Source organism: Tachypleus tridentatus, chromosome 2 (assembly GCF_004210375.1).
Source record: "Tachypleus tridentatus isolate NWPU-2018 chromosome 2, ASM421037v1, whole genome shotgun sequence".
Lineage (NCBI taxonomy): Eukaryota > Metazoa > Arthropoda > Merostomata > Xiphosura > Limulidae > Tachypleus > Tachypleus tridentatus.
Window position 1 is genome coordinate 103,299,602 of NC_134826.1, and position 27,407 is coordinate 103,327,008.

At 33.9% G+C, this 27,407-nt stretch overlaps 2 protein-coding genes across 28 annotated transcripts in view; both read left to right on the forward strand.

Annotated features, from left to right (window-relative positions):
• Window positions 1-27,407, forward strand: part of LOC143244728 (RIMS-binding protein 2-like) — a 196,704-nt gene that overhangs the window by 98,623 nt on the left and 70,674 nt on the right. For 24 of the 27 annotated variants that reach the window (XR_013025296.1, XR_013025295.1, XR_013025294.1 and 21 more), the window contains one exon: window positions 26,206-26,328. Coding sequence is in view for 22 of the 27 variants with exons in the window: in XM_076489897.1 (XP_076346012.1) it covers window positions 26,206-26,328 (123 nt within the window). In the remaining 5 variants the exon portion in view is untranslated. Of the gene's footprint in view, window positions 1-6,846; window positions 7,076-17,227; window positions 17,420-26,205; window positions 26,329-27,407 lie in introns of those variants that run through there. The other 3 variants (XM_076489918.1, XM_076489919.1, XM_076489915.1) reach the window with 3 other exon arrangements.
• On the forward strand, window positions 19,938-21,901 carry LOC143236286 (uncharacterized). Its single transcript, XM_076474560.1, has 2 exons — window positions 19,938-20,813; window positions 21,028-21,901. The coding sequence occupies exon 2, from the start codon at window positions 21,137-21,139 to the stop codon at window positions 21,482-21,484; it is 348 nt and encodes a 115-aa protein (XP_076330675.1). The 5' UTR covers window positions 19,938-20,813; window positions 21,028-21,136; the 3' UTR covers window positions 21,485-21,901.

Sequence of the window (27,407 nt, forward strand, 5' to 3'; positions counted from 1 at the left end):
TGGTAACGTCTTTTCAATACCCACTACTTTCAGAGACTGGCTGGCCCTGGGCTTTGTTGATTAACACTGGAAAGCTTAATTTGATAAAGGGACTGCAGGAGTTTGAACTTGAAAGGGAGTTCAGTTGGAATTAATGGTGTGGGTTGAAACATGTTCCCCTTTGCTGTTTCTACGAATAATTTTATTTTATAGGCTAGGCCTACTGTTTGCTTTTCCACACTCAACTTTCTAATTGTGGACACATTTATTCTGTGCGTGAGATTAAATGTATGATGTACTATTAGATGTATAATTAAACTAAACAAGCCTATATGTTCTAATGCTGACAAAAATAATTACAATTTGGATGTTCAACTAATCTTCTACCTCATGCAAATGCTGTATCAGCTGACTTTAATCTCATTGTACATAATAAGTATTACAATTTAAAGTTACTCTTTTCAGGTATTCGGTTTTATGGAAGATTGACATAACTGTATTTTATAGACTAGGCCTACTATTTGCTTTTTCACAAACGACATTCTAATTCTGTATACATTTCTTTTGTGTGTGAAGTGAAATAAATGATATGTTACTGTTAGTAGATCTATAATAAATGATCTATAACTAAATAGGGCTATCAATTCTAATGCTCTATTTTAGATTAAATGTTAACTCAAACTTAACAAAAAATGTCAAATCTGCATAGAATAACTACCATATAAAACAAACAAAACTGTTGGTTTGGCTAGAAGACGATAGATGCGTATACCAAAGGAAAATTGTCATTTTTCGCACCTTCTCGCGAAGGAAGCGGGGTGAAAACGGCAGACTACCAGACTATAGATATAGGCGACAAAAATGTAAAACTTTCCAGCTCCAAAAACGGAAAAAAAAAATCAAATTGTAAACATCTAATGTTAATGAGGTTCACAATAATATTGTTATACTTAAAATGTAGTAATCTTGACCAAACTTTTCATTGCATTACTCCATTCTCCACTTTTAGCTTTTAATAAAAATACTGATATATTACAGTTGCTTAAAAATTAAAAATAACTATTATATGTCTAATTACTCTAATATTAAAATTTTAGTTCATTAACTTTTGTTTAGTGGGTTTGACTTCGTTTCTTTCCATAAAGATAAGCATTTTTTAAATAAACTTTTAACAAATAGAAATTTTCCGAGCACTGTAATTGAAATTATACATAATAAAAATTTAACTACATTATATTTTTTCTCGATGCTTTGATATGTTTAACTTTATTTCATTAATTTAATTTGACACTGGATTAGTTTATATAGAAATGAAACAAGACTTATCTGTTGTGAGTTACTTGGGGAAACATATATATGTAAAAAACGGCTGATTAGGGTTGAGAAAATACATTTATTTAGAGGAACGAACAACGTTTCGACCTTCTTCGGTCATCGTCAGGTTCACAAAGAAAGAAATAACTGACCCATAGCTGACCACATGTTTGAAGGGGTTTTGTAACTGAGTGTAGCAATGTAGAGGGCATACTTAGATGTTTCATTATATTTATTAATATAGGTATAAAGGTGTTCCTTTGTATTGGTTTATTTTGGGCTTGAGTTGTTGTATGAGTAAGGCTTCTTTAATTTTGCGTTTGTTTATGTTTGTTTTTTTATTTAGTATTTGAGTGTTTTCTATGATTATGTTGTGTTTATTTGATTTGCAGTGTTCGAAAACGTGTGAAGGTGACTTTCTGTCATAACCCAAACCAGCTGTTTTTACATATTTATTTTTCTCTACGTGGGTTTTCTCGTCATTACTGACTTGGAAAATGTTCAAATATTTGATATAAATACGTTTCCTTAGAAAGAAAGAGGTGGCTGCAAATAAAAAAAAAAGAAGAAAAACAGGTTGGCTCACAAAGAGTATGTGAAAAATTATTAAAGAAAAGCATCACAAATTTAAGAATTTCAATTGACTGGTAAGACGAGTGGGTTAGATAATTATAAAAGATCAATAAAGTTGGTCAAACAGGAAATTAGGACATCGAAAAGGTGTTTGTATTTTTTTTAGCAATGCCACATCAGGCTATGTGCTGAGCACACCGAGGGGAATCGAAACCCTGGTTTTAGCATTGTAAATTTATAGACTTATCGCTGTACTGGCGGGGAGGATCGAAACGGATATATGAAATAGGGTTGGATAATATTGTAAAAGTTAAGACAATGAACATTTTTAATTACATCAGGGTTAAACAAAATGTTAGGATGGGGATGATGAAGGAGAGTTGAGGGAAGATAAAGGCTCCTCTCTGATGATAATGAGATGGCTGTGTTATTACGTTTTTCTTTTTCTTCAGTCTTTCTCGGCCCGTTTTGATTTACATCAATGATATAGATGAAGGTGTGGTCAATAAATTACTTAAATTTGCTGATGATATTAAAGTCATGAGTGTTATTATCTATGAGGAGGATGCTGCTGCTTAAAAAATGATTTAGATCATTTAGTGCTTTGAGCAAATAAGTGGCAGATTGGTATTTATTGTAATAAATGCAAAGTATTTCATGTAGGTTACCACAATTTGAATTATAAGTATCATTTGACGGGAATAACCTTAAAAGTGTCATCAAAGAAAAGGATCTTGGTGTAATAGTTGATCAGTCTCTTGAGTCATCCAAGAAGTGTGTTGTTGCTAGTGATAGAGCAAACACTGTTTTATATACTATGTACAGAAATATTGTTTAAAGAGTTTATAATTTCATTGTATAGGTCGCTGGTTAGGCCACATTTGGAGTATTATTTTCAGTCATGGGGTCCTTACCTTAGGAAGGACATTGAATTGTTGGAAACAGTTCAGAGGATGGTTACTAGAATGGTGTCTTGAATGGAGGGTTTGTTATATAAGAATAGATTAAGATTTTTGAAACTGTTTTTTTTTTTTTAAAGAAATGTTAGAGGATATCTGTTAGATGTGTTTAAGGTAAAGGAAATTTACAGTATTGATACAACATCATTTTTCATATTTAACAGAAAGAACAGTAGAACTATAGAGCATAAATATGAATTTTGACAAGGTGTTAATCATCTTCATCTAAGACAGTTTTATTTTTTCTAACAGGGCGATTGGCCTCTGGAATGGGTTGCCTTTGGATGTTGTGAAGGCAGTAAATTTAAATGAGTTTAAGAGAAATTTTGATACGTATATGAATGATAAGGACTGGCTTTAAGATTTAAAAATATATGTAATAATTTAAATTTAATTTTGAAGATTGAGCAACTGAGATAGATCAATAAATTCCTTATTGTTCCTAAACATTGTTATATTTTAACTACTTAGATTATACAGTAAAATATAGTTCACTGGAGCTGTGTATTTTACTATAGGCACTTAAATCTTATTCTGATCCTTCCCCTAATAGCTTGGTAGTAAGCTTGAGAGCTTATATGCTAAAAATAGGGTTTTAATACAGTAAATAGCATATATGTGCTGCTTTGTAGACCATAAAGCTGCAGATATGTCATATCCCAAGATACATCTTTTAATACCTAATACGTTCAATTCATGTTGTTTGTGTTGTCCTTCCTTCTACATTAGTTTATCCGTTTTTCATAGTTTACACAGCTATGATTGTCTTGGGCATGGAAGTGGTTTATTTGGATTTTTACCTGGGAATTTAGATTTACTAAATTGCTCAAGTTTGTTTGTTTTTGAATTTCGCGCAAAGCTACTCGAGAGCTATCTGCATTAGCCTCCCTAATTTAGCAGAGGAAAGGCAGCTAGTCATCACCACCCACCGCAAACTCTTGGGCTACTCTTTAACCAACGAATAGTGGGATTGACCATCACTTTATAACGCCTCCACAGCTGAAAAGGTGAGCATGTTTGGTGCGACGAGGATGCGAACCCGCGACCCTCAGATTATGAGTCGCACGCCTTAACCCACCTGGCCATGCTAGACCTACCTAGAGTTTCGTTTATATTATTTTGGTAACTAAGTAATTATGAATGGTACCTTGTATTATATGCTATGCTTACTATAATTAGTAATATAAATAGCTAAGACATATCAATTTTGTACCATAAGATCTTCTTATGTGTTACATTATTTTTATAATTATATGCAAATAATTGTTGATGATAATAGTAAATATGCTGTATGATGTGATATTTAATAACTTTTTGTTTTCTTAAAAGTGTATTTTTTTTTCTGCTAAAATGTGTGGAAACTGATACGGAATCTTTAATTAGCCAATTTGCTACAGCTCTACTGGGTTTAGTGTGGACTAGTGGGTAGGGGCCCTTAATAACACTATAAATTATTATATTTCAGACTATATTAGACTATTAGAAAAATACATTGTTTCACACTATAAACAGCACTAGTTCATCTACAAAATACACTGTTTCAAATCATATTATCCCATCTACAAATTACATTGTTTCACACTATAAACAACTGTTTAAGTAGAAGAGTAAGAAATACGTATTTAATAACCCATAATGATGGTCAGGCTTATTTTAATTTCAATTTGCTTTGATCGAAACTTCGTGTTGATTAACAAACACACTTGTTTGTTTTTTGAATTTCGCGCAAAGCTGCACGAGGGCTATCTGTGCCAGCCATCTCTAACTCAGCAGTGTAAGACACAGGGAAGACCCACCCATTGCTAACAAGGAATAGTGGGATTGATCATCACATTATAACGCCCTCACGGCTCAAAAGGCGAGCCTGTTTGCTGTGATGGGGAATCGAACCCGTGACCCTTAAATTACTAATCGAGCGCTCTAACCATCTGGCTATGCCAGGCCCAGAGTGTATGTAAATAAATGGAAAAATAAAACTGATTGACGAATGAATGAATGGATTTAGTTAGACAGGCAATTCTAATTTAAGCAGTCATTATGATATACCATGTTCAAGTGTAATGCAGTCCGTATTGCAGTAAAATCGATTATACCTTGATTTTTTTTTCTTGTAAAAGTATATTTTCCGCACTACTGAAGTATAGAGTAATGTGCAGATGGTTATCATTAGTTAGATCGATTGGCTTATTTCGGTACACGTAACATAAAACATGTATATGGTTTACTTTACGTAAACCACCTGCTTTATTGTTTGTTTGTTTTCCATATTTATTTTATAGTTACCATCCTTTCATTTCACTTGGTTTACTCACGTGTCGTACTACGAATTAGAAGACAATAGGTTCGAACCATCGACACATTCTGCAGTTTTAGTTGTGTGGACGTTACACTCGTGACAATTAATTCCGCTTTTCGATTGAAATAGGTATAACCGCGTAGACGACAGATAATAATTACTAACTGCCCTCTCTCTGGTGATTAGTTCAAACTTTGGGACAGCGAAACCTGAGCCTGGGAGTTTCTGTGACCTCGTCGTTTTGCCCACGCAAATGGTATTAATTTATTCCATGTTGATCAAAGTCAATAGAAATTATCGAACGGATAGGTCTATTACACTTCCACAAAAATATTCAAGATGAGCAAAATGAAAGTTAAGTTCTATGTTTCGTTGTTCCAGTAAAAGAAGATTGTTTATTTAATTTCGCGCAAAGCTGCACGAGGGCTATCTGCGCTAGCTGTCCCTAATTTAGCAGAGGGAAAGCAGCTAGTCATTACCACCCACCGCCAACTCTTGGGCTAATCTTTTACCAACAAATAGTGGGATTGACCTACATTATAACGCCCCCACGGCTGAAAGGGCGAGCATGTTTGGTGCGACAAGAATTCAAACCCGTGACCCTCAGATCACGAGTTGAAAGCCTTAACCCACCTGGCCATACCAGGCCCACTAAAAGAAGAAAAATTCATTATTGCTTACCTTGTGTATTTTAGTGGGAAAGCCAACGTATTTATTCACGTCAATTTCAGTGGTCAGATCTTAATAACACTACAAGCTGTTATACGTGTATTTCAGACTATAAATTACATTACTTCACACTATAAACAGCACTACAGTAAATACTGTTTCACACTACAAACTAAAATTTTTCACACCGTAAAGTATACTGTTTTTTTACTACACAACACACTATCTGTTTCACTCTGGAAAGTACATTTTTTTTATTCACACACACACACACAAGTCGAAGGATCAGCGCTCGAACCGTATATATTCAGACATTAGATAGCCATAAAACTAATTACTTAGTAGTCATTAATCATTTTCAAATCAACTTTGAAGGTTTGACGTTATTCAGTAAAAGATACAGAGTATTCTTTATTTTCCTTCTCCAGACTGTTAACCTTTTGTAGTCAGATTTCCAAGTGAAGACAAATAATAATTGAAGTGCATCATATCTTTTTTCGTGAGAAATATTTAAAAATGCACAAAAATATTTTTGGTTACTGTACAGCCAATAATAAGGAATATCTTATGTTTCCCAGGCTTCAGATTTCAAACAATTTTCGAACTACGAGAGTTTAACAGGCGTGAAGCACGCCATTTGTCTTCGTTAGGCTGTCAGAACCAAATATCATATTTCGTTTGTTATTTATAACGAGACAAGTATTACATCTCAGCCAATAATCACAATTTGATAGTCTTTATTTTCGCTCCTGACAGACGATACAGTAAGTAGCTTTGTTTCACAGTGCTCGGTAACCTAGGTTTTATTTCTACGTCGCAAGTGATGTTTAGTGATATCACCCAGAACCCAAAATAAAATTAGGTTCTTGATTGGTTCGCACAAGTTCTCTTTTATGTTTTCAGAAATTAAATTAAAAATGCAGTCAAATCAAATGTAAATGTTGAACATTAAGATATTATTATAATTATTCTTATTAAGATATGCACTTTTTTTAAAGGTATACACTCTTTGTTACTAAGATATGTTTCGTATCTAGGGTTTCTCTATTTCTCTGATAGCAAAACAGGGAGAATTACGTTAACAACCTTCCTCCCACGTAACCACAAAGGGTAGCATATAGTGACTACACACTGACGCCTTCACAGAAATAACAGTGACACTAGTATCCGCGATTCGCTCTCGCTGCTTTCTTACTCACGAACCTTCGCAGTGGACACGGCGGCATGTCTAAAGACTTACAACGCTAGAAACCAGATTTCAATAACCATGGTGGGCAGATAACAGGTAATCCATTGTGTAGCTTTATGTTTAATTTCAAACAAACAAACAAATCTACGCATGAAAGATATGAAATGTGCTGTTTGAACGTCCTAACCCTCTAACGGCAGAGTAAAGAACTACATCAGATAAACAAATAAATTGAAATGACAGACTTTGCTAGTATTGATATTTTTTCATCTTTATAAAATCGAAGTGAGTATTCGGGAGATTTCGCGGAAAATTTTTAATTTAGATGGAAGATGGGAACTGAGGTTGGTATCCAAGAGGTATGTTAACTCTGTATTTAGCGTTTAAGCTAAATTTAGCTGTTAGCTAAATTCGATCTTTTGTAGGCTTGATTACAAAACTCATGTATTCTGTAAAATTTATTATATATAAATGCATCACCTATATAGCTCGGTATATGATTTATGTATAAAGTGCTTAAAACCATGCTTGATACGTAACGTAAAGTGTTTAATCTTGGGCTGTAAGGGATCCGAAACTTTTACTACGATTACCTAACGGAATATGATCTAGTGGCTAGCGTTGCCGTACTATGGATCTGATGGCCCATGGTTTGCGTCATGTTATCATAAAATCACGCATCACACTTTTGTGGCGTGGGTAAGTTATAAGATTGGAGGCCAAGTAATTGAAACTTAATCAATCAAGTATTTTCAATGACATTAAATATTACTTATTGTGATAGAATGGCAACATACACTTTCTAGGTGCACAGTACGTGTCCGTTGGTTCAAACTGATATCAGATATTAATTAAAATTTATACTTTTACTAATTTAACTTTATACAACAATTTACATCTTCAATAAAATGTTTATTATGCAATGACTCTTTTACTAATATGTGACAAAATAATTTTCACATGTTATTTTATCTCATGATTTGCAAAGGCGGAGTTCTAAACAAAGCACGTTAAATTTTCTTACCATTTATATAGGCCAGGTGGTTAAGGCACTTGACTTGTAATCTGAGGATCCCAGGTTCGAGTCTCCGTCACACTAAATGTGTTCGCCATTTCAGCTATAGTGGCGTTATAATGTGACGATCAAACTATTTGTACTAGTTGGAAAAAGAATAGCCCTAGAGTTGGCGATGGATGGTGACGACTAGCTGCATTCACCCTACTCTTACACTGCTAAATTAGGGAGGGCTAGCGCAGATAGCTGTCGTGTAGCTTTATGCGAAATTCAAACTATATACTATTTGTATGTCCTAAAAATTTTTTTCTTTAATTACCTAACGATATTTTTCAATTACGTGATATATTATTTACTGTAACATGATCACAATGATATATTATATACTTTATTACCAAGCTCATAATACCTCTATAGGTTTAATCCATCCAAAAAAAGGCCAAAATAATACAATAATTAATACTTATGCTTTTACTTTATACAGTATTTTACGTCGTCGAAAAACGTTTATTATTCAATAACACTGTTACTAATTTGTGGAAAAATAATTTTCACATGTTTTACAAAGGCGGACTTTTACATATACTTTCCACTATGATTACCGTAGGATTTTAACAAATATACTGTGACAGCACTTCTACAACTCATCAACACCTAGATTTAATTATATTAAAATTTATTATCTGTAATAAACTAATAAATGATTGATTTGCTGTATTCGTCCATGTTCTAAATAACTATTGATTACCTACAAATGTACACAAAACATGTGAAAATATGGAATACATTTCAATGTTCTGTAGGACACATGTTTCCCGTTGGTACAGCGGCAAGTCTAAGGATTTACAACTCTAAAATCAGGGGTACAATTCCCCTCAGTGGATTCAACAGATAGCCCAATGTGGCTTTGCTATAAAAACACACACACACACACTGTAGGACACTGACTGTTTCACAAACCATACGCAAACAATAATCGCACTACAGATAAATACAATAAATTAACGACTTAGTAATATTTAAAACACCACAACTTTCATATTGTTTATCACGAAATACACATACAAATGTTTAAATGTTTTCATTATAAGTTCATAAAACTAATAACCCGTATCCAACGTCAAACTAGAATGTTCATATAGACAGTTATTGTGACAACACGTGATTAAATGCTAAGCTTTCTTCTGCAACACCTTTGAGATATTGATCTCGCCAACACAGTTATCAAAGGTCAGTTCCGAGTTGACCAAGACTTTGGGAAGTAAGTACTGCGTTGCAAGGTAGAAATACAGCAGAGTTTGTCGAAAATTTACCAGTTTCCAAGAAATAAAACGTAACACTGTAAAGTGTTTGATATTCAAGGCTTCTGACATGCTTAGAACGGCAAAATATATTTTACAAATTAACTAGTCCATAGACCGAGTTATTAAAGTTTTATTATTCACTTTATACAAGTATTCAAAGTTTTCTTTATTTTAGAAATTATACAAAACATTTGAAAACTAAAAGTTTTCCATAAACGTTAAAAGCATTGTAAATATCATATTTTTAAATATAACAGAACTTTCATTTTGCTCTAAGTGAACTGAATACTATGACAGTTTTCTTGTACATTATATAATAATCTACGTTGAGTAATGAAATTATCGTTTAAATGGTCACACATTTCAGTAGGATTCAAATTTCGTTTTATTCTAAACGGATTGACTTTACTCGGCAACAACAACAAATATAATAAAGATTGTATAGTGACTTGTATGAAAACTAATTTAATCCATACATAATTCAGAATATTATGTTACCAGATTAAAACTCAAAGGTGGACTATACCGATATTTCTTTATCCGTCTAAATATATGCACTTTAAAGAAGTTAAGATTATATATATATATGTATGTAATTGTACATTTTATACCGTTATTTAAACACAAACATACAAGTTCTAAGTTGAAACTTAGTATGACGAACGTATTAACTTCTTTGTAATGTAAACATACCAGATTTATAAAACGTGAAAGAAAGGTGTGTAGCGCAAATAGCCCTTGTGTAGCTTTGCGCGAAATTAAAAAACAAAAGGTGTGTATAACTTTTTATTATAAAACTAGAGGGAAGGCAACTAGTCACCACTACCTACCGTCAAATCTTGGGCTACTCTTTTACCAACGAATAGTAGGATTGATCGAACATTATAACGCCCCCACTGCTGAAAAGGCGAGCATGTTTGATAAGAAACTTGAAATATACTGAAACAGAATTTCTAGATTGTTTGTCTGTTTTGTATAAATGATAGAAAAACGTTTTTACGCGTTTCCTGTGTCTTATTTACACCATCATGTGCTTAAACAATTAAATATTCCTAATGAGTGAGTATTGATTTATATACTGAATGTAAGTTTTAAACTGTAAGTAAAGTGCACAGTAGATTTAGTTTTCAAATGTTTTACGTATTTTCTAAAATAAATAAAATTTTGATAACTTCTGTAAAGTGAATATTAATCAGCTTTTTTAATTCTAGAATTATTATCAAACATTTAATTTCTTGGTTTATGGTCGTTTCGAGTTGTGACCACACTTTACTTATGTTTCTTCAAACTCTGCCTTGGTTCTACATTGCAACATAGTTCTTTACAAGTCACATGTACTCGCTCAACTCAGAAATGACCTTTGAATGAGTCACCCTTGAAAACTGCGTGTTGGTGACGTGAATATTTCCAGGTTGTTGTAGAAGAAAGCTTTACATTTGATCATGTGCTGCTGTCACACTTCTTTCTTACGTATGAAGTAGTGATAAACAGATATCGGTTCGTTAGTTTTGTCAGCGTGTAGCGGAACTGACATTTAGACATTTGTATGTGTGTTTCATGATAGACAATCTGAAAGTTCTGATCTTTTAAATAATAATAATCGGTATGTCATTAATTTATTATATTTAGCTGTATGGGTGAGTATTGGTTATGTGTGATTTGTGAAACATTAAATATCCTATAGAACATTATCGGAAAGAAGCTATAAATAGTTTAGAAAGGCATTCCACACTTTTATAAGTTTCATGTATGTTTACCAGTGATAAATGTCTATATAGAAAAAGAGCAACGTAAAAGTAGGTCAATTACTTATTATCTTTATTACAGATAATTAATTCTAACAATGACATCGAAACGTTGATGAGTTGTAGAAGTACTGTCACAGTGTATTTGTTCTGCCTTCATAAACATGTGTACGAGGGCTGTTCAAAAAATATGCGGACTGTTTGAATTGCGCGGCTCCAGTTGGTTCCAGGGGAATCCGCTTGGTGTCGCTAGGTTCGCACAGATCAGTTGATTACGACGCCATTTCCCGATTGCAGATATCTTCATTTGTGTATTAGCTACGCGGTTTTAAGTGAAGTGCGATTTTTTCGTTTGGCGGATTTCAGAATGAATGACCTGAAGGAGCAACGACTTGCTGTGAAACTTTGTGTTAAACGTGGAAAATCTGCGACTGAAACTTTTGCTATGCACAACATGGCTTACGGTGATGTTGCTATGAAGCGTACGGCATGTTTCAAGTGGCATGAACGTTTTAAGGATGGTCGACAGTCCATTGAAGATGATGAAGAAGATTTGAGACGATTCCCGAGATTAAGGCAAATGCGACGAAGGAGCTGGAAGACATTACAAAAGAAGCGTACCAGGACTGTTTCAACAAGTGGAAATACCGTTGGGATAAGTGTGTGCGTTGGGGAGGAGAGTAGTTTGAATGGGTCCCAAACCTGTAACTTCTAAATAAAGTACATTTTGTTTTATGACGTCAGTCCGCGTATTTTTTGAACAGACCTCGTATATTAAGTTGTCACAAATTAGTGAAAGTGTTATTTATTTAATAATAAGCGTTTAATTGACGACCTACAACACTGTATAAAGTCAAATAAACAGTTTTAATTATTGCTGGCCCAGCATGCCCAAGCGTGTTAAGGCGTGCGACTCTTAATCTGAGGGTCGCGGGTTCGCATCCCCATCGCGCCAAACATGCTCGCCCTTTCAGCCGTGGGGGCGTTATAATGTGACGGTCAATCCCACTATTCGTTGTAAAAGAGTAGCCCAAGAGTTGGCGGTGGGTGGTGATGACTAGCTTCCTTTCCTTTAGTCTTACACTGCTAAATTAGGGACGGCTAGCACAGGTAGCCCTTGAGTAGCTTTGTGCGAATTTAAAAAACAAACAATTTAATTATTGCATAATATCGCCCTTTCTAGGGCCTACGGACATGTATTGTGTGGATGGTAAAAACATCTATAATTATGACACCGTTACATTAAATAATACATCATGTCATAACACATGACTGATAATTAAAACAATAAGTTTTAATTAGAATATTGTCCTTTTAGTACATATAAATGTAAAGAAGTTTAATTGACTGATGAATTAGCATTAAGCGTTCTTTTAATGATGATTTAATTAACTAATGAATTAGTGCTAAGTGTTCTTTTAAGGATGAACTAATTACAAATGATTTATTGAACTAATGTTAAGTGCCCTTTTTAAAATATATAATTATAAATGAATTATTCATAAATGTTTCAATTAATTAATCTTAAGTGTACTTTTAAGAATTATTTAGTTAATTAATTAATTATATTTATTATATTCTCAATCTAGGAACGATAATGAGGCAGTCGAGTGTTTCTCACATATGTATATGTACCTTTCTGGCTATTCTGTCTTCGTCAGTGTCATCAAGTTCTGTGTTAAGGAATGATAGTAAAATAGTCGTCGAATAGTTCTCTCTTACATATTGCTGGTTATTCTGTATCTGACAGAGTCTTGTGTAATTAGATTTTCACTCTACCAACGATACTAAAACAGTCGAGTGTTTTTTACTATGATATTTCTGAACAGTATATACACATCAGATACCGTTTAATCACGTTCTCGGACTATTAACGACACTAAAACTGTCGAGTATTTTTTATTTCACAATTCCGGTTATTCTGCATACTTTAATAATTTGTTTAATTAGGTTATAAATCTTGAAACGATACTAAAATGCTTCTCACTGACATATTTCTTTTTATTCTGCATATTTAATTAGACCCTATGTAAAGGACACTTAAACGATCGAGCGTTTCTCAATAACATGTTTCTTACTATTATGTATACTTATATATCTTAATCTGTGATGACGAGAAAACCCACTTGTAGAAAATTATATATTTAAAAACGGTTGGTATGGGTAGAGAAAGCATACCAGCCGTTTTTAAATATATAATACTTAGAAATATGTTTAATCAAGATTTCTGTCTTGAAATTATATAAAATAGTCGAATGTTTCTCACTAGCATTTTTTCTCCTATATATTTCAGGGTTTGTTTAATCAGCTTTCCAGTATACAAACGATACCAAAGCATTCTAGGGCTTTTACTAAGAAATGTCTGGTTATTCTGTATACGTCAGATAGTGTTTAATCAGGTTTTGAGTCTAGGAACGGTATTGAATTAGTCGAATATTTCTCACAAAGGTATTTCTGGTTTTTGTATATATGTCAGAGTCTTGTTCTGACTATAGGAACGGTAATAAAACAGTCGAGTGTTGCACTACGCAATAATATTACTAATAATTTTGCATGCGTCAGAACGTGTTTAATTAGGTTTTCATTCCAGAAATGATTTTGAATCAGTAGAGTGTTTCTCACTGATATTCTTCTGAATATTCTGTAAACCCCAGAGCTAGTTTAACTTGACTCTGAGTGAAGGAAGAATACTGAAATAGTCACGTGTTTTTTACTGATATATTTCCGGTTATTCTGCACATGTCAGAGTCCTTTTACAAACGTTCTAAATGTATTAACAATAATGGAACAGCGGAGTGTTTCTCGGTGTACAGTATTTTATCACATTACTGACTATTCTGCATGTGGCTGAGCTTGCCTGATTACTCTCTCATTTTAGAAATGATACAGAAACAATCGAATGTATCTCAGGACGGCTGGTATGGGTATTAACACTTTTGCCAAAATAAAGCAGAGAACAATTTCTCGACCTTCTTAGGTCATCTTCAGGTTAACAGAGAGTTTGCAACTGCCCGTTACTGTCAAATAGCTGTAAAACACGTGGCACAGCGGACTTACAACGCTAGAAACCGGGCTTCAATACCAGTGATGGACAGTACACAGTTAGCCTATTATTTAGATTGGTAAGTAATCATACAATAAAAACAAAAAAAAACACGTGGTGCCACATGATAGAAATACCGGATATTGATTATCATCATTTCTGTAATTAGAAAGGCTTCTTATTATTATTCCTATCATACAAGTTATGCACTTAAAGCGAAATAAAAATAAATTGTCATGCTTCTGTGGATGTCCAGCACGTTCTAATTGTGAGAAGATAAAAATAGTTGTTTGTCTCAGGGAATTATAATGTGTTCCTTGCGCTATTTTATATAATTTGTGAATAAATTCCTAGTTTTATCTGTCACAACATATAAGAATTATGGTTGTATTCTCAAGACGGCTGGTATGGGTATTAGCACATTAATTAAAATAAAATACACAACAACGTTTCGACCTAATAATCAGTGATGTCGAGAAACCCACTTGTTGAGAAATTTATATGCAAAAACGGCTTGTTTGGGTTGAGAAAATATTTTACATAGAAGAGCGAACAACGTTTCGACCTTCTTCGGTCATCGTCAGGTTAACAAAGAGAGTTTGCACATAATCTTTGCTGGGCACATATCTTAGGAACGAGAGTGTAAACGGGCACGGCATTGTTAGGGGGCATTGCAGTTAGATGATAGGTTATTTAGTATAGGTATAAAGGTTTTCTTTTATATTGGTTTTAGTTGTTATATAAGAAGGGCTTTTGATTTTGCGTTTGTTTATATTTGTTTCCCTACTTAGTGTCTGGGTGTTTTTATGGTTATGTTGTGTTTGTTTGCAGTGTTTAAAAACGTGTGAATGTGTCTTTTGTGTTCTTTGAATCTAGTTTCCATTTTTCCGCTTGTTTCTCCGATATAGAAGTCGTGGCAGTTATCACATTGTATTTTGTAAATTATTTGGTGTCGTGTTTGTCAGTAGAGTTTTTACATTGTATGGACTTTAGTTTTGTACCTGGTTTTTCAATAAATTTGGTGTTTACTGGAATGTTGTGTTTTGCGATACTTTTTTTACCGGATGTTGGTTATATTCTCGCTGATGTCTGGAATATAAGGTATGCAGCAGTTTAAGGTTTTGTAGTATATTCAAACAACAAAACTGACACTGCTGCATACGTATACGTCAGAGGCTGTTTAATCAGGATCTGAGACTAGGAACGTTACTGAAACAGTGGAGTTTTTCTCATTAACAGATTTCTTGGTATTATATATATGTCAAAGTTTGTCTAATCAGATTCTATGTCTAAGGATGATACTGAAGCAGCCGAACGTTATTCTACACATGCCACAGTCGTGTTAGTTAGGTTCGAAGTCTAAGAACAGTAATAAAACAGTAGAGTTTTTTTTACTAACGTACTATAGAGTATATTTGTATACGAGAGTGGACTCAGCACATAGCTCTATGTGGCTTTGCTATAAGAAACACACACACGCATATACGAGAGAGTTTGTTTAACGAGGTTCTGAATCTAGAAAGGATGCTGAAACAGTCGAGTGTATCTTGTGGTGAAGTGTACAATAACATTCTTTGTTATCCTGCATACATCAGACTCTGTTTAATCAGGTTCTTAGTCAAGGAACGATATTGAATCAGTTGAATGTTTTCACTAACATATTTGTGGTCTAATTGTGTTTTCAGTCTAGGAACGATACTAAGATAATAGTGTTAACGTCAGACTGTGTTTACAGTCTAGGAACGATACTAAGATAATAGTGTTTTGTTTACTAACATATCTATGGTTGTTCTTGGTACATTGGAATTTGTTTGATTAGGTTCTCAATCTAGGAACAATACTGACAGATCTGAGTTTTTCCTTTACCAGAATAGTAGCTATTCTGTGTCTCTGTGTTTTAGTTCTTAATTTATTTTTTGTTCAAACTTTTTTATTCTCTCAGTTGTAAAGAGACATAGGGAGAACTTATTGCTAGTGATGCACATACATTGAGTGTGTGTGTTATTATGCTCATTAGCGTTTCAGATGATAACCAAGACATTCTAGCAATTTGTCATCGTTTATAGCGATATTTATTGGCGTCAAAGCGGCACCCGACTTCTCTAGTGAACGTTTCGACTTCGTTTCATTGGCGTCTAGTCCAAAGAAGGGTAGACTTTCTGGCGACAAGAAGCTGTGTCTGCTAAAAGAGTTTGGGATTTTTCGTATTTCTCAAAATACAGTGTTGTAGAGACAATAGAACTTTTTCGCGAGAATGTCTGGCGTTACAGACGGATGGAAACTCAAGTTCAATAGGACAGATTAGCTTTTATTTTTTGTTAAAAATAAAATAGAAATGCTAACTGTTAATGGGTTTGTGTGCGTTCTTAAGCAGTTTACGATTACTAAATCTGTGACTGAGAGCATGGCAGGTTTTTTGGTGTATAAAATTCTATCCAAATTGATATAGAATTGGATGTAATTTAATTGAACTGTTCGATAAGGAAAGGAACAAATAAGCCCTGAAGCACGTGAGTCACTGTGGAATATGTGGATAAAATACTCTTAAAGAACGTGCATTATATTAGAATGATTAGACACACTTAGCATGGACTGCATGTGGAACATCGAAAAATGCTATTTGTCCAATGGATGTCCTCCAGTTACATTTTTTTTGTCACTCTCCAGCTGGAGTTAATAGGAGTCCTTAAGTAATCTGTGGGAGAAAATTCAAGAACTGTACAAGACATTTAAACGGGTAAGAGCAAACCAAATTCTAATCCTTCGATAATGACTTATTGAAAAGCCAGGATAAAATTATAAATACACTGCCATTTATTGTTGGGATTTTTTATAAATACAGTGCCATTTATTGTTGGAATTTTAAATGTTTTTTAAGCTAATCCGAATTGTTATTAGTATAGTAGCAATTTGTTCCTACTCTAATTGTGATTACTTGATAGTATTTTAAGAAAACTAAATTAATTACTGCTGTAATCAGTTTTTTAGATATAAAACACGTCCTGTTTACTAAATAGTCGTCTGGTCATTAAAACATTTTAAAATGTTAAAACAACGTACAGTCTGAAGGTTTCAAGTTTCATGCGTACAAAATGTAGGATATTATAGATATTTCTAGTAGTGTTTTTGTTTTGTAAAATCACTATCATCTACTTCCTATTGACAAAAACACACAGACACAAACGCTCTATAGTTTTAGACCATGGGTGTGTTATAAGGGTGATAATGAAATTCCATTATTTATTTAGACAGGAGTTGCGCAAAAATTCTCACTGTGTGCTGCTTACTAGCTGCCTTCCGTATTATACTGTCCCCCTCATCAGTGGCTCAGTGGTAAGTCTGAAGGCTTATAACGCTAAAAAACAAGTTTCGCTACCCATGATGGGCACAACACAGATAGCTTATTGTGTTGTTTTGTGCTTAATAACAAAGAAACTTATAAGCTCAGAATTAAGAACGGCTAGCATGAATAACCTTCCAATAAGTTTGTGCGAATATCTGAAGACAGATTGACCTATAAAAACTGTAAGTGCATTTTAACTTTTAATTTTCTTAAACTCGTAAAAATGTATTAGTCTATAAATTAATGGGTTTTTAAGCGCAAAACTACACAATAGGCTAGTCGTTTGTGTCCACCACCAGTCCTGTTATCACAAGGGGTGGGGAAGAAATCACGCTCCGCAATATGGAACCGTGGGCCCTTTATAACAGTGGCACAATTATCACACCATATTCGATTAGAATATACATTTAAGTTGTATAATTACATTAGAGACAAGCTGACTTGCAGTGTGTATAATGTAAAAATGCAACTTATGTTTGAAGCATAATTCTTCCCTTTTATCTCTCTATCTATATATTTGCAAGCATTTGAAACTGTATAAATACAGCATAAAGTATAACAATAAAAGAAACCTTGTCTTTCCCTATCCCCAAACTCAGTTAAATGAGACAGTATATTAATTCCATGATATAGCACTCCCTTGACTGTGTATACATATAATAGGTGTTTTGTTTCTTGTCTGCTCATTTTAGACATGATACTGTCAATAATAAGTATCAAAACGGTCTTAGTTGTTTAGGGTTAACAATAGACTCACTTCAGTTTAGTTCCTCAGTGTAATATATGTATATATTTATAGCTATGATCGTATCACAACACTGCTTATTGTGTTTAAGAAAAGGAAGAACCAGTTACATACATATGATAGAATCGGAACTTCTTCCTTTACTTAAGCATTTATTTTTTTGGTATTCTTTTCAATAGGACATGGTGAAGAGGACTTGTGCTGCTTATAGAAGCAGATTGCATGATCTGTATGTGACAGTCACCGTTTATAGAGTTAGTTGTCAAACACAGAACACAAATTAACATTTTAAAATGACGAATTGAATTACGGCTGTTTGTCAGAATATGTTGTAAAATATACAGATATATAGCGAAGTTGAATATCACCAGTCTGTAGCCCTAGTATATTTATCTAAAGTAAACTAGTCGTAATTGAATTTAATTTATCTCTGTCATTTTTACTAAATAGCCTTTCATTGCTACGTTTTGTTTAAGTATTAATTTGTTCAAGTTATCAGATGAACGCTGTTTTGATATCATCATAAAAGGAAGCCTGTCAGACATAGCCGTGTTACTTGTAATATATTTTTATGTAAGCTGTTGTGTGCATGTCAGAATAAGGGGTTAAAATATGTATGTACATGAATTTTGTTAAATTTTTAAAAATATATATTTATATTGCTTGAAATGTTCGAATGTTCATATAGTCAATTTCTTAGAAAATGAGATGAATTATCTGGTCTGTTTAGGAATAAACAAGTAAATATGATTCCAAACTTTTAAACTACCTTTCGCTAGATTTACCTACCGTCGTCAGGTGGCAGGGTTTAAACAGACTGGTAGAGCAGTATAAACTAGCACTTCCTATAATATCTAATAACATAGAAAGTTAGATGTTTTATATAAAAAAAAAAATTGAATATGCAAAGGAGATGACAGAAGCTTTCCAAAGTTCTTTCTGTCTTGCTGGAAGCTGTCAATTAGTTTACTTTTTCTGATCTAAGAACCATAACAGTCTTTATATTTACTTCATAAACCGATCTTGACGTGGCATTATTAACAAAAAAGCTGGCTAAATATTTCTTTGATAGACTATTTAAGCACAAAGCTACACAATGAGCTATCTGTACACTACTCACCGTGGGTATCAAAACCGATTTTGAGAATTAAAGTTCCCAGTCTTACTCTTGAACTGAGGAAATAAATTTTTATATTGAAATCAATAGCATACTCTGTAACACTTTTTGACCACATTTAATTAATAGTATGTGAAAGTTTAGAGATGTGTGATAACACATAATAATGGGGTGGGTTTACTAAATTCCTAGTGAACTCAGCAGATAGCCCAATGTGTCTTTGCTATAAGAAAACACCCACACTAAATTCCTAGTGGACTCAGCAGATAGCCCAATGTGGCTTTGCTATAAGAAAACACACACGCACTAAATTGCTAGTGGACTCAGCAAGAAAACACACACACCTAATTTCTAGTGGACTCAGTAGATAGCCCAACGTGGCTTTGCTATAAGAAAACACCCACACTAAATTCATAGTGGACTCAGCAGATAGTCCAATGTAGTTTTGCTATAAGAAAACACACACACACTAAATTATTAGTGGACTCAGCAGATAGCCCAATGTGGCTTTGCTATAAAAAAGCACCCACACTAAATTCCTAGTGGACTCAGCAGATAGCCCAATGTGGCTTTGCTATAAGAAAACACACACACACACTAAATTATTAGTGGACTCAGCAGATAGCTCAATGTGGCTTTGCTATAAAAAAGCACCCACACTAAATTCCTAGTGGACTCAGCAGATAGCCAAATGTGGCTTTGCTATAAGAAAACACGCACACACAATAAATTCCTAGTGGACTCAGCAGATAGCCCAATGTGGCTTTGCTATAAGAAAACACATGCACACTAAATTCGTAATGGAGTCAGCAGATAGCCCAATGTGGCTTTGCTATAAGAAAACACACACACACTAAATTCCTAGTGGACTCAGCAGACAGCCCAATGTGGCTTGCTATAAGAAAACACACACACTAAATTCCTATGACTTTGTCCCTTCAACCTACAATCCATTTCTAGGAATAATAACACTATGTAACAAAATTTTTACTTTTTCTTGTTCCTGGGCAGAAATGATTATTTCCCAATTGCTTATGCCTTAAATAAATGGAAAAAACCTATTTTTTTCTCTTCAAACTTTGCTTATGTGATCTGGGTAACGAAATTTTCAAATTTATCTATTTTCCAGAAAAATTCAGGTAGATTCAGTGCTGAGTAGCTGAAAGAGAAGTTACTCGAACTTACAAGAACTTTCTAGAATGTTGTAGAACTTACAAGAATTTTCAAGAACCTTTTATAATTTTATAGAACTTTCCACTTCAGTTTAGTTCTAGTTGCCTAAGTGAACACATAGACCTATCTGATTTTATCAGAGATGGTATCGAAAAGCTGCAAGTATTCTCCAGACGCATTCTGCTATGTATGTGGCCAATTTATCAAGACAAGAGCGAAAAAGTACTCTGTGACAGCATCTGTTAAAGTGAGTGAAGCCTACAAGGCGTATTTTGGCATGCCTGTTGGGAATCAAGATAAACCCTAAGCACCTCATTTTACCTGCGAGTTCTGCAAAAAACTCTAGAAGGTAAGACGGACAATTTTTGCTTGCTTGAATAATAAGATTTTATATTATACAAATTTTAGACCTTTTAAAATTTAAATAAATATATATATTTAAATTTCCAATAGTATAGAAAAAATATCACATATAAAATATTTTGCGTTAAACGCTTACACATTAGTTGCGGATGGAATAAATTTATTATTCATAAGAACAATTTTATTTTGCTATTTTGCAGGATAATACAAAGGGGAAAAGAGAGCCACGAAGTTAGCTATTCCAATAATTTGGCGTGAACCTATTGACCACTCTAGCAATTGCTACTTCTGCGTGGTGTATCTGCTATCATGTATCTGGACCTTCCATCATCCATTGCCTCAGTGCCACACTGCCCTGTTCTCCCTGTACCCACTCTGCCAGAGAGAAAGCAGCCATCCTCAGAAGAGAGCAGCAAATCAGAAGAGGAGGTAGACGTTGAAGATCCAGATTACAATTTCAGAGTACAATTTTACTACCCCAACCAAAGAGACCTCAATGACTTGATCAGAGATCTTGGTGTAATAAAGTCGAATGCCGAGCTTTTGATATCTAGGCTCAAGGAGTTGGATTTGTTATATGAAAGTGTGCAAGTCGCAAGTCAAAGGAAGCGTCACCGACATTTTGCAAGCTTCTTTACTCGCCAAGATGTGCTTTGATTCTGCCACAATGTATCCGGCCTGTGCGAGGCAACTGGAATTGCCTGTAACCCGAACGAGTGGCGCCTCTTCATTGATAGCTCATCCAGAAGCCTCAAAGATGTGCTGCTCCATAACGGGAATAAGTATCAGTCTTTTCCCCTGGCTCATTCGGTGCACCTCAAAGAGCAAGGCGAGCGCTTTCACCAAGATATACTGGACTTTGAACGCCGCTACCAAGGAGCGTATAACGAAAACATGATGAGAGACTATATTTGGGGCTGATTCGTGAAAGTGATTTACATTACAGTCGCAAATCTAAAAAAATTGCTCACTTCTAAACATTTTTCTAAATTTTAGTATAAATACATGTAAATCTTGATTCGTATGTTGTTTTATTCAGACCTTATTTAAATGAAAATGTGTAAATTTTGCCCTTTTTACATAGAAAATAATTTTTAATTATATTGTTATCGGCTAATTTCTAAATTTCATTTTCCAAGTAACAAAAGCAAAGTTTGAATGGAATAATGACCATTTTCTGTACTTTTACAACATAAGCAATTAAGAAATAACACATACTATCCAGAAACAAAATCTGTGTTCGATAATTTAATATTTCATTTGCTACTTTAGAAGTATACTTACTTTGTAATACGAATTGAAAGTTGAACACATTTTTATCAGTTATAAAAGCCCGTAAAGAGGAACAAATAGTTTTATTTCAATGAAATATTTTTTTATGATCCTAATTTGTTTGTCGTGAATCGTGAAAAGAATTACCATAAAGGTAAACTCCTGAATGTGTATCCTTATGGATGTGAAGCTCATTGACTCCTTTTAGATCCCCCACTAAAACATTTTCAAATGATATCTTTCCATCAACTTTACTTTCTACTATTAACCTCTTGTTGAGATGAATTTCTTTAAAATTTGAAAAAAACTGTCAATCCAAGTTGTTCTTTAAAAACCCTAAAATGTCACCCACATAACTACTATAAAAAAACTAGAGGGCGTAAGGAAGTGGAAACAACATTTTCTTCTATAATAATCACAAATATATTGGGTAAAACAGGCGAAACTGGATATCTTATATTTAAACCTTCAAGTTAATCATAATTAACACCTTCATATTGAAAATTTCCACAATTCGCTGGAAAATGAAAGAATTCTGATAACATTATGTGTTTGTATGTGCTTTCTTAAAGCAAAGCCTTATCGGGCTATCTGCTGAGTCCACCGAGGGAGATCGAACTCCTGATATTAGCGTCGTAAATCTGTAGACTTATCGCTTTCCCAATTGGGGTCTCTGATAACATTCTAGTACACATTTGAAAATTGATTATAATTTCGTTGTTGTTAAACACAAAGATACGTAAAAGCTAGATGTGTTCTGCTCCCCACTATTTTTAGCATTCTTAAGTCTATAGACCATCCGCTGGCCTCGTAGTGGCTCATTGATAAGTCTGAAGGTTTATAACGCTAAAAACCGGGTTTTAATACCCGTGGTGGCACAGTTCAGATAAACCCATTGTGTAGCATTGTGTTTAACAACAAACAAAAACCAATCTTTTTACTGAGCTACGGGAGTGATGGGAGGGAATTTAATTGTAACAAAAACGTTTTTAATTTAAACTTCTCGCGTTTGTGTTAAAGCATTTTCTTATTTAATAAAGTGAATCAAATAATCTATTGTAATAACGATCAATTTCTGTCTGTCCAGAAAATGCGCTTGTTTTTCATTTCAACAGAAGTAAACAAAAGACATGTTTGTATACTTCAGTAGACATTTTGTACACCAATACATTAAAAGCTTTCAGAGTTTTTAAAAAAGGTTTAATGTTAAGTGATACAGTAATATTATAAATTTATTTATCGATAGTATTAAGTATGGTAAAATTTAGCCCGAATTAAACTAAAACGAAAAAGTACACAGGTTATAATGTTAATTTATTTCTTTATTAAATAGGGGCCGTACTTAATAAAGGCTTAATTAATGTTGAGCCTAAGACAAAGAGACATATATTTTGGTGTCTGCGAGTAGAATCATTTTATATTATTTCTAAAAATCCTGTTTATAAAGAAGTAATTTTTTCCAGTAAAAGTACTAATATGATCTCTACTAGTTTAAAATAATGTTCACGTTTCTGAGATAGTTAGAATTGCCCTTATCTGATTTTAATAAAATTGTGTCTTTGTCATTTCTTAAATATACTAAAGTTTTAAATTCCTTGAATTTTAAGTTGAGTTTTAACACTAGAGGTTAATCAGTAAGATTGATGTTCTGTGAAGAGCAAATCTGAAACAGTTTTGAAAGGTAGGGTGTTTGTTCGAAAGATGATAAAAAGACACTTGGATAATTTGAAGTTAAGAAAACCATTAACATTTTTAGATTTTTTCTAGACATTAAATTAGTTTTTCATTGTTCTAGAAAGGAAATCTTTCTAGCTAATTGTTCTACTGCCATTTGTAGTTCTATAACAGGGAGATGTTTTATATCAACTGTAAAGTTTTTATAAAAGTTCCAGTTCACTTGAAGACACTTGTCAACTAAAAAGATTACAATCTATTTTTTTGCTGACTTCACCATTTCGTGTTTGCTAACTTTCATTGTTTGTTTGTTTTTGAATTTCACGCAAAGCTACTCGAGGGCTATCTGCGCTAGCCGTCCCTAATTTTGCAGTGTAATACTAGAGGGAAGGCAGCTAGTCATCACCACCCGCCGCCAACTCTTGAGCCACTCTTTTACCAACGAATAGTGGGATTGACCGTTACATTATAACGCCCCCGCGGCCCTCAGATTACGAGGCGCACGCCGCCTTAACCCACCTGGCTATGCCGGTCCGTGTTGAAAGTTGCCTTCTCTCTAATCTGCGGTCCATGTATTCATTTACATTTTACTAAACTACATGTTTTATGGTCGTATTTATCGTATAGTCACTATGACAACGAGAATACTCAGTTCTGTATGGGAGAGTAATGTAACTTAATCCTAAATATCTAAAGAAATTTTTGTGAGAAAATTTTTATATTTTTTCTTTAACCTTTTGAATTAATTTTATGCTATAGAAAATCGTACTAAAAAGAAATTAAGACCACAATATTCTATTACTAGATACAGTTACGACAAAAAGTGTTCGTACACCTGCGTCGTGAGTAGTTTTTTCTTTATAACTTAAAAAGTATCACGATTAGGATAATGAACGCATGGTGTATTTTAAATATTATACTAACACACGTCTACATATATGTTTATGTAAATTGAACAACAAATAAACTGTTTATAAACAAATAACCAAACATAGGAGGGGCAGAAAGTGTTCGTGCATCTACTTTAATGGTCAGTTGTGTAGCCTTTCAGGTGAATTACTTGGCGCAATCACTCCTCATAGCCCTCCATGATCGTTTCATGGTACTCGACTGGTATTTTCTTCCATTCTTCTTTACAGAAGGCCTCCAACTCTTGCAAGTTTTTGGATAACGCTGATGAACCCTGGCCTTCAACTCATGCTAAACGTTTTCAATTGGGTTGAGATCGGGTTACTGCGATGGCCACTCAGAACGCTTATATGGTGCCTCTGCAACCAGGATTGCATATATTTCGATGTATGCTTAGGGTCATTGTCGTGCTGGAAGATCCAACGACGCCCAAGCCGCAAGTTCCGAGCATCATTCTTGATATAAGTGCGTAATATATCAACGTACTCTTCTTTTTTCATGCTTCCGTTGACACGGTGAAGGCTGCCTATACCAGAAGAGTTGAAGGAACCCCATAGCATGATCGAGCTACATCCGTGTTTAACTGTAGGGACGTTGTTCATGGAAGATTTCGTTCCCCCTTCTTACGGAAAATGTAGCGAACATCATTGTGGCGGAAAAGCTTTTAAAGGGTTTATCTACATGCTTTTTTGCATACCTCAATCGTGCTTCTAAATAAACAGGCTTGAAATATGGAGTTCTTCGAGGACGACATGCTTTGAATCCAGAAGAGCGTAACATGTTTCTAACTGTAGAGGTGCTTACTTCAACCCCAGTTTCCCTTACCCGTTTCTGTATGTCATTACGTGTTAAACGAGGGTTCCTATTAACTTCTCTCTGGAATTTTGGTTGGGTGTCCGGAACGAGGGAGGTTAGCAGTTGATCCTGTAAGCTTAAACTTGGCAATTGTGCTTTGAACAGTAGATTTAGGCACATTAAGTTGTGTAGCAATACCGAAAAGAGACACACGAGACGTATTTTACAATAATTTGGTTTTTTAAATCACTGAACAGTTGTTTCCTGTTCGCCATGATGACCAAGCAGATAATAACGTAGACGGCGCTAAATTGCCAGAAGTACATTTTTTGCTGGCTAAATTCCAATAATTATGAACCCAGTGTTCAGTTTTGGAATGGTATAATGTAGTTTATTCGCCAAACTAAACAAAATTTTTACGGGAATATCAGTTTTTTCACACGTTTTGAACTATACGAACACTTTCTGCTCCTATTTTTTGTTATTTGTTTTAAACAGTTTATTTGTCATTTAATCTACATAAAAATTTATGTAGGTGTGTGTTAGTATAATATTTATGATATAAAATACTTCTATTAGCCTAATCATGATACTTTTTAAATTATGAGCAAAAAACCATTCGCGACGCAGGGATACGAACACTTTCTGTCGTAACTGTAATCTATAAACTATGTAACCGAAGATAATAGCAATTAAACCTAAGTAAGTTATTTGTTCTTGTCACCTAGGTAACCAAGGAATGTCATCAACTAAGAAATTTACTGGAGGAGATACAGCATAAATACAAGACAGCTCAAAGTCACATAGTGATCCTGGAGGGTAAAGTAGACAGTCTGGAGACTCTAGTGAAGGTATTAAACAGACTTGTCACATAGTGATTAAGTGATGATTTCAACATCCATCTTCAAATCAACCACAAGTTTATACTGCACAAGGCTGTAGCAAATATGATTTTAAAATGTCAAAAGTCTCTTGGTCAGAAAATTCAAAACACTCTTCTAAATGTATACTACCCCAAATTGAAAGGATATCCTTATTTATAAATTTTTATTTTAAGTACGTATACAGTCGCAGATAAAAGTACTTGATTAGCTAAAAAAGAGAGAGAGGGAAACCACAAAGAAAAATAATTCTGTAATTTATAACTGTTTTGTTTAACGATATAAGTTAGAAAGAGATTCACCTTTGTAATAAAACGTACATAACATGCGTAAAATGAAAAATAACATTCAGAATCTAATGTTACACTTTTTTAAAAGTATGTAAGTAATCTTATGAAATCCATTCTTTGATAATTATTTACGTGATTGAAAACTAAGCCCTGACAATAAACGTGGAATGGATAAGAACATTATGTCAAAATGCTGAGAAATAAATTCGAAATTTGTGATCCACCCAAAAAACTTTAAAATCAAAGGATACAACAACGGTCTTAAAATGGCCGTGATACAACTAAATGCAAAGATGAAGGGGAGAGAGAAAAGAAAAATAGCATAAAAACTGCTATTATTGGTAAAAAGAATAACTGGAATTACTATGACTAGTTGAGGGTACGGGAGACCAAACACTGATAATAGAAGGAGAGTTGTTCGATCAGATTGGTGAAATCCTCGGATTGCTCTCAAAGATTTGACACAAAAATTGAGAAAAATAGTCAAGAAATTCAGTAGCGAACAATTCAGTAATACCTTAACAAGATGAATGTTCATGAGCGAAATTCAAGATATAAACCTTTATTAAAAGCGGTATATAAAAAAAAGCTTGAAAATTGCTATTGAGTATTATAGGTTCACTGATTTCCTGAACCAAATTTTATAGTTAGGCGAATCCTAAATATAACTTTTTTTTTCACCACAAAAACATGGAATGGGCTTGTTTTTCTTTCTCAGGCACTAATGACCTTAGTGCCGTAGAAGGATCAATGACTACT

Bases quoted from the DNA above. Each gene is read 5' to 3' on its own strand.
- LOC143236286 (XM_076474560.1), top strand. From the start codon at position 21,137: ATGTATCTGGACCTTCCATCATCCATTGCCTCAGTGCCACACTGCCCT.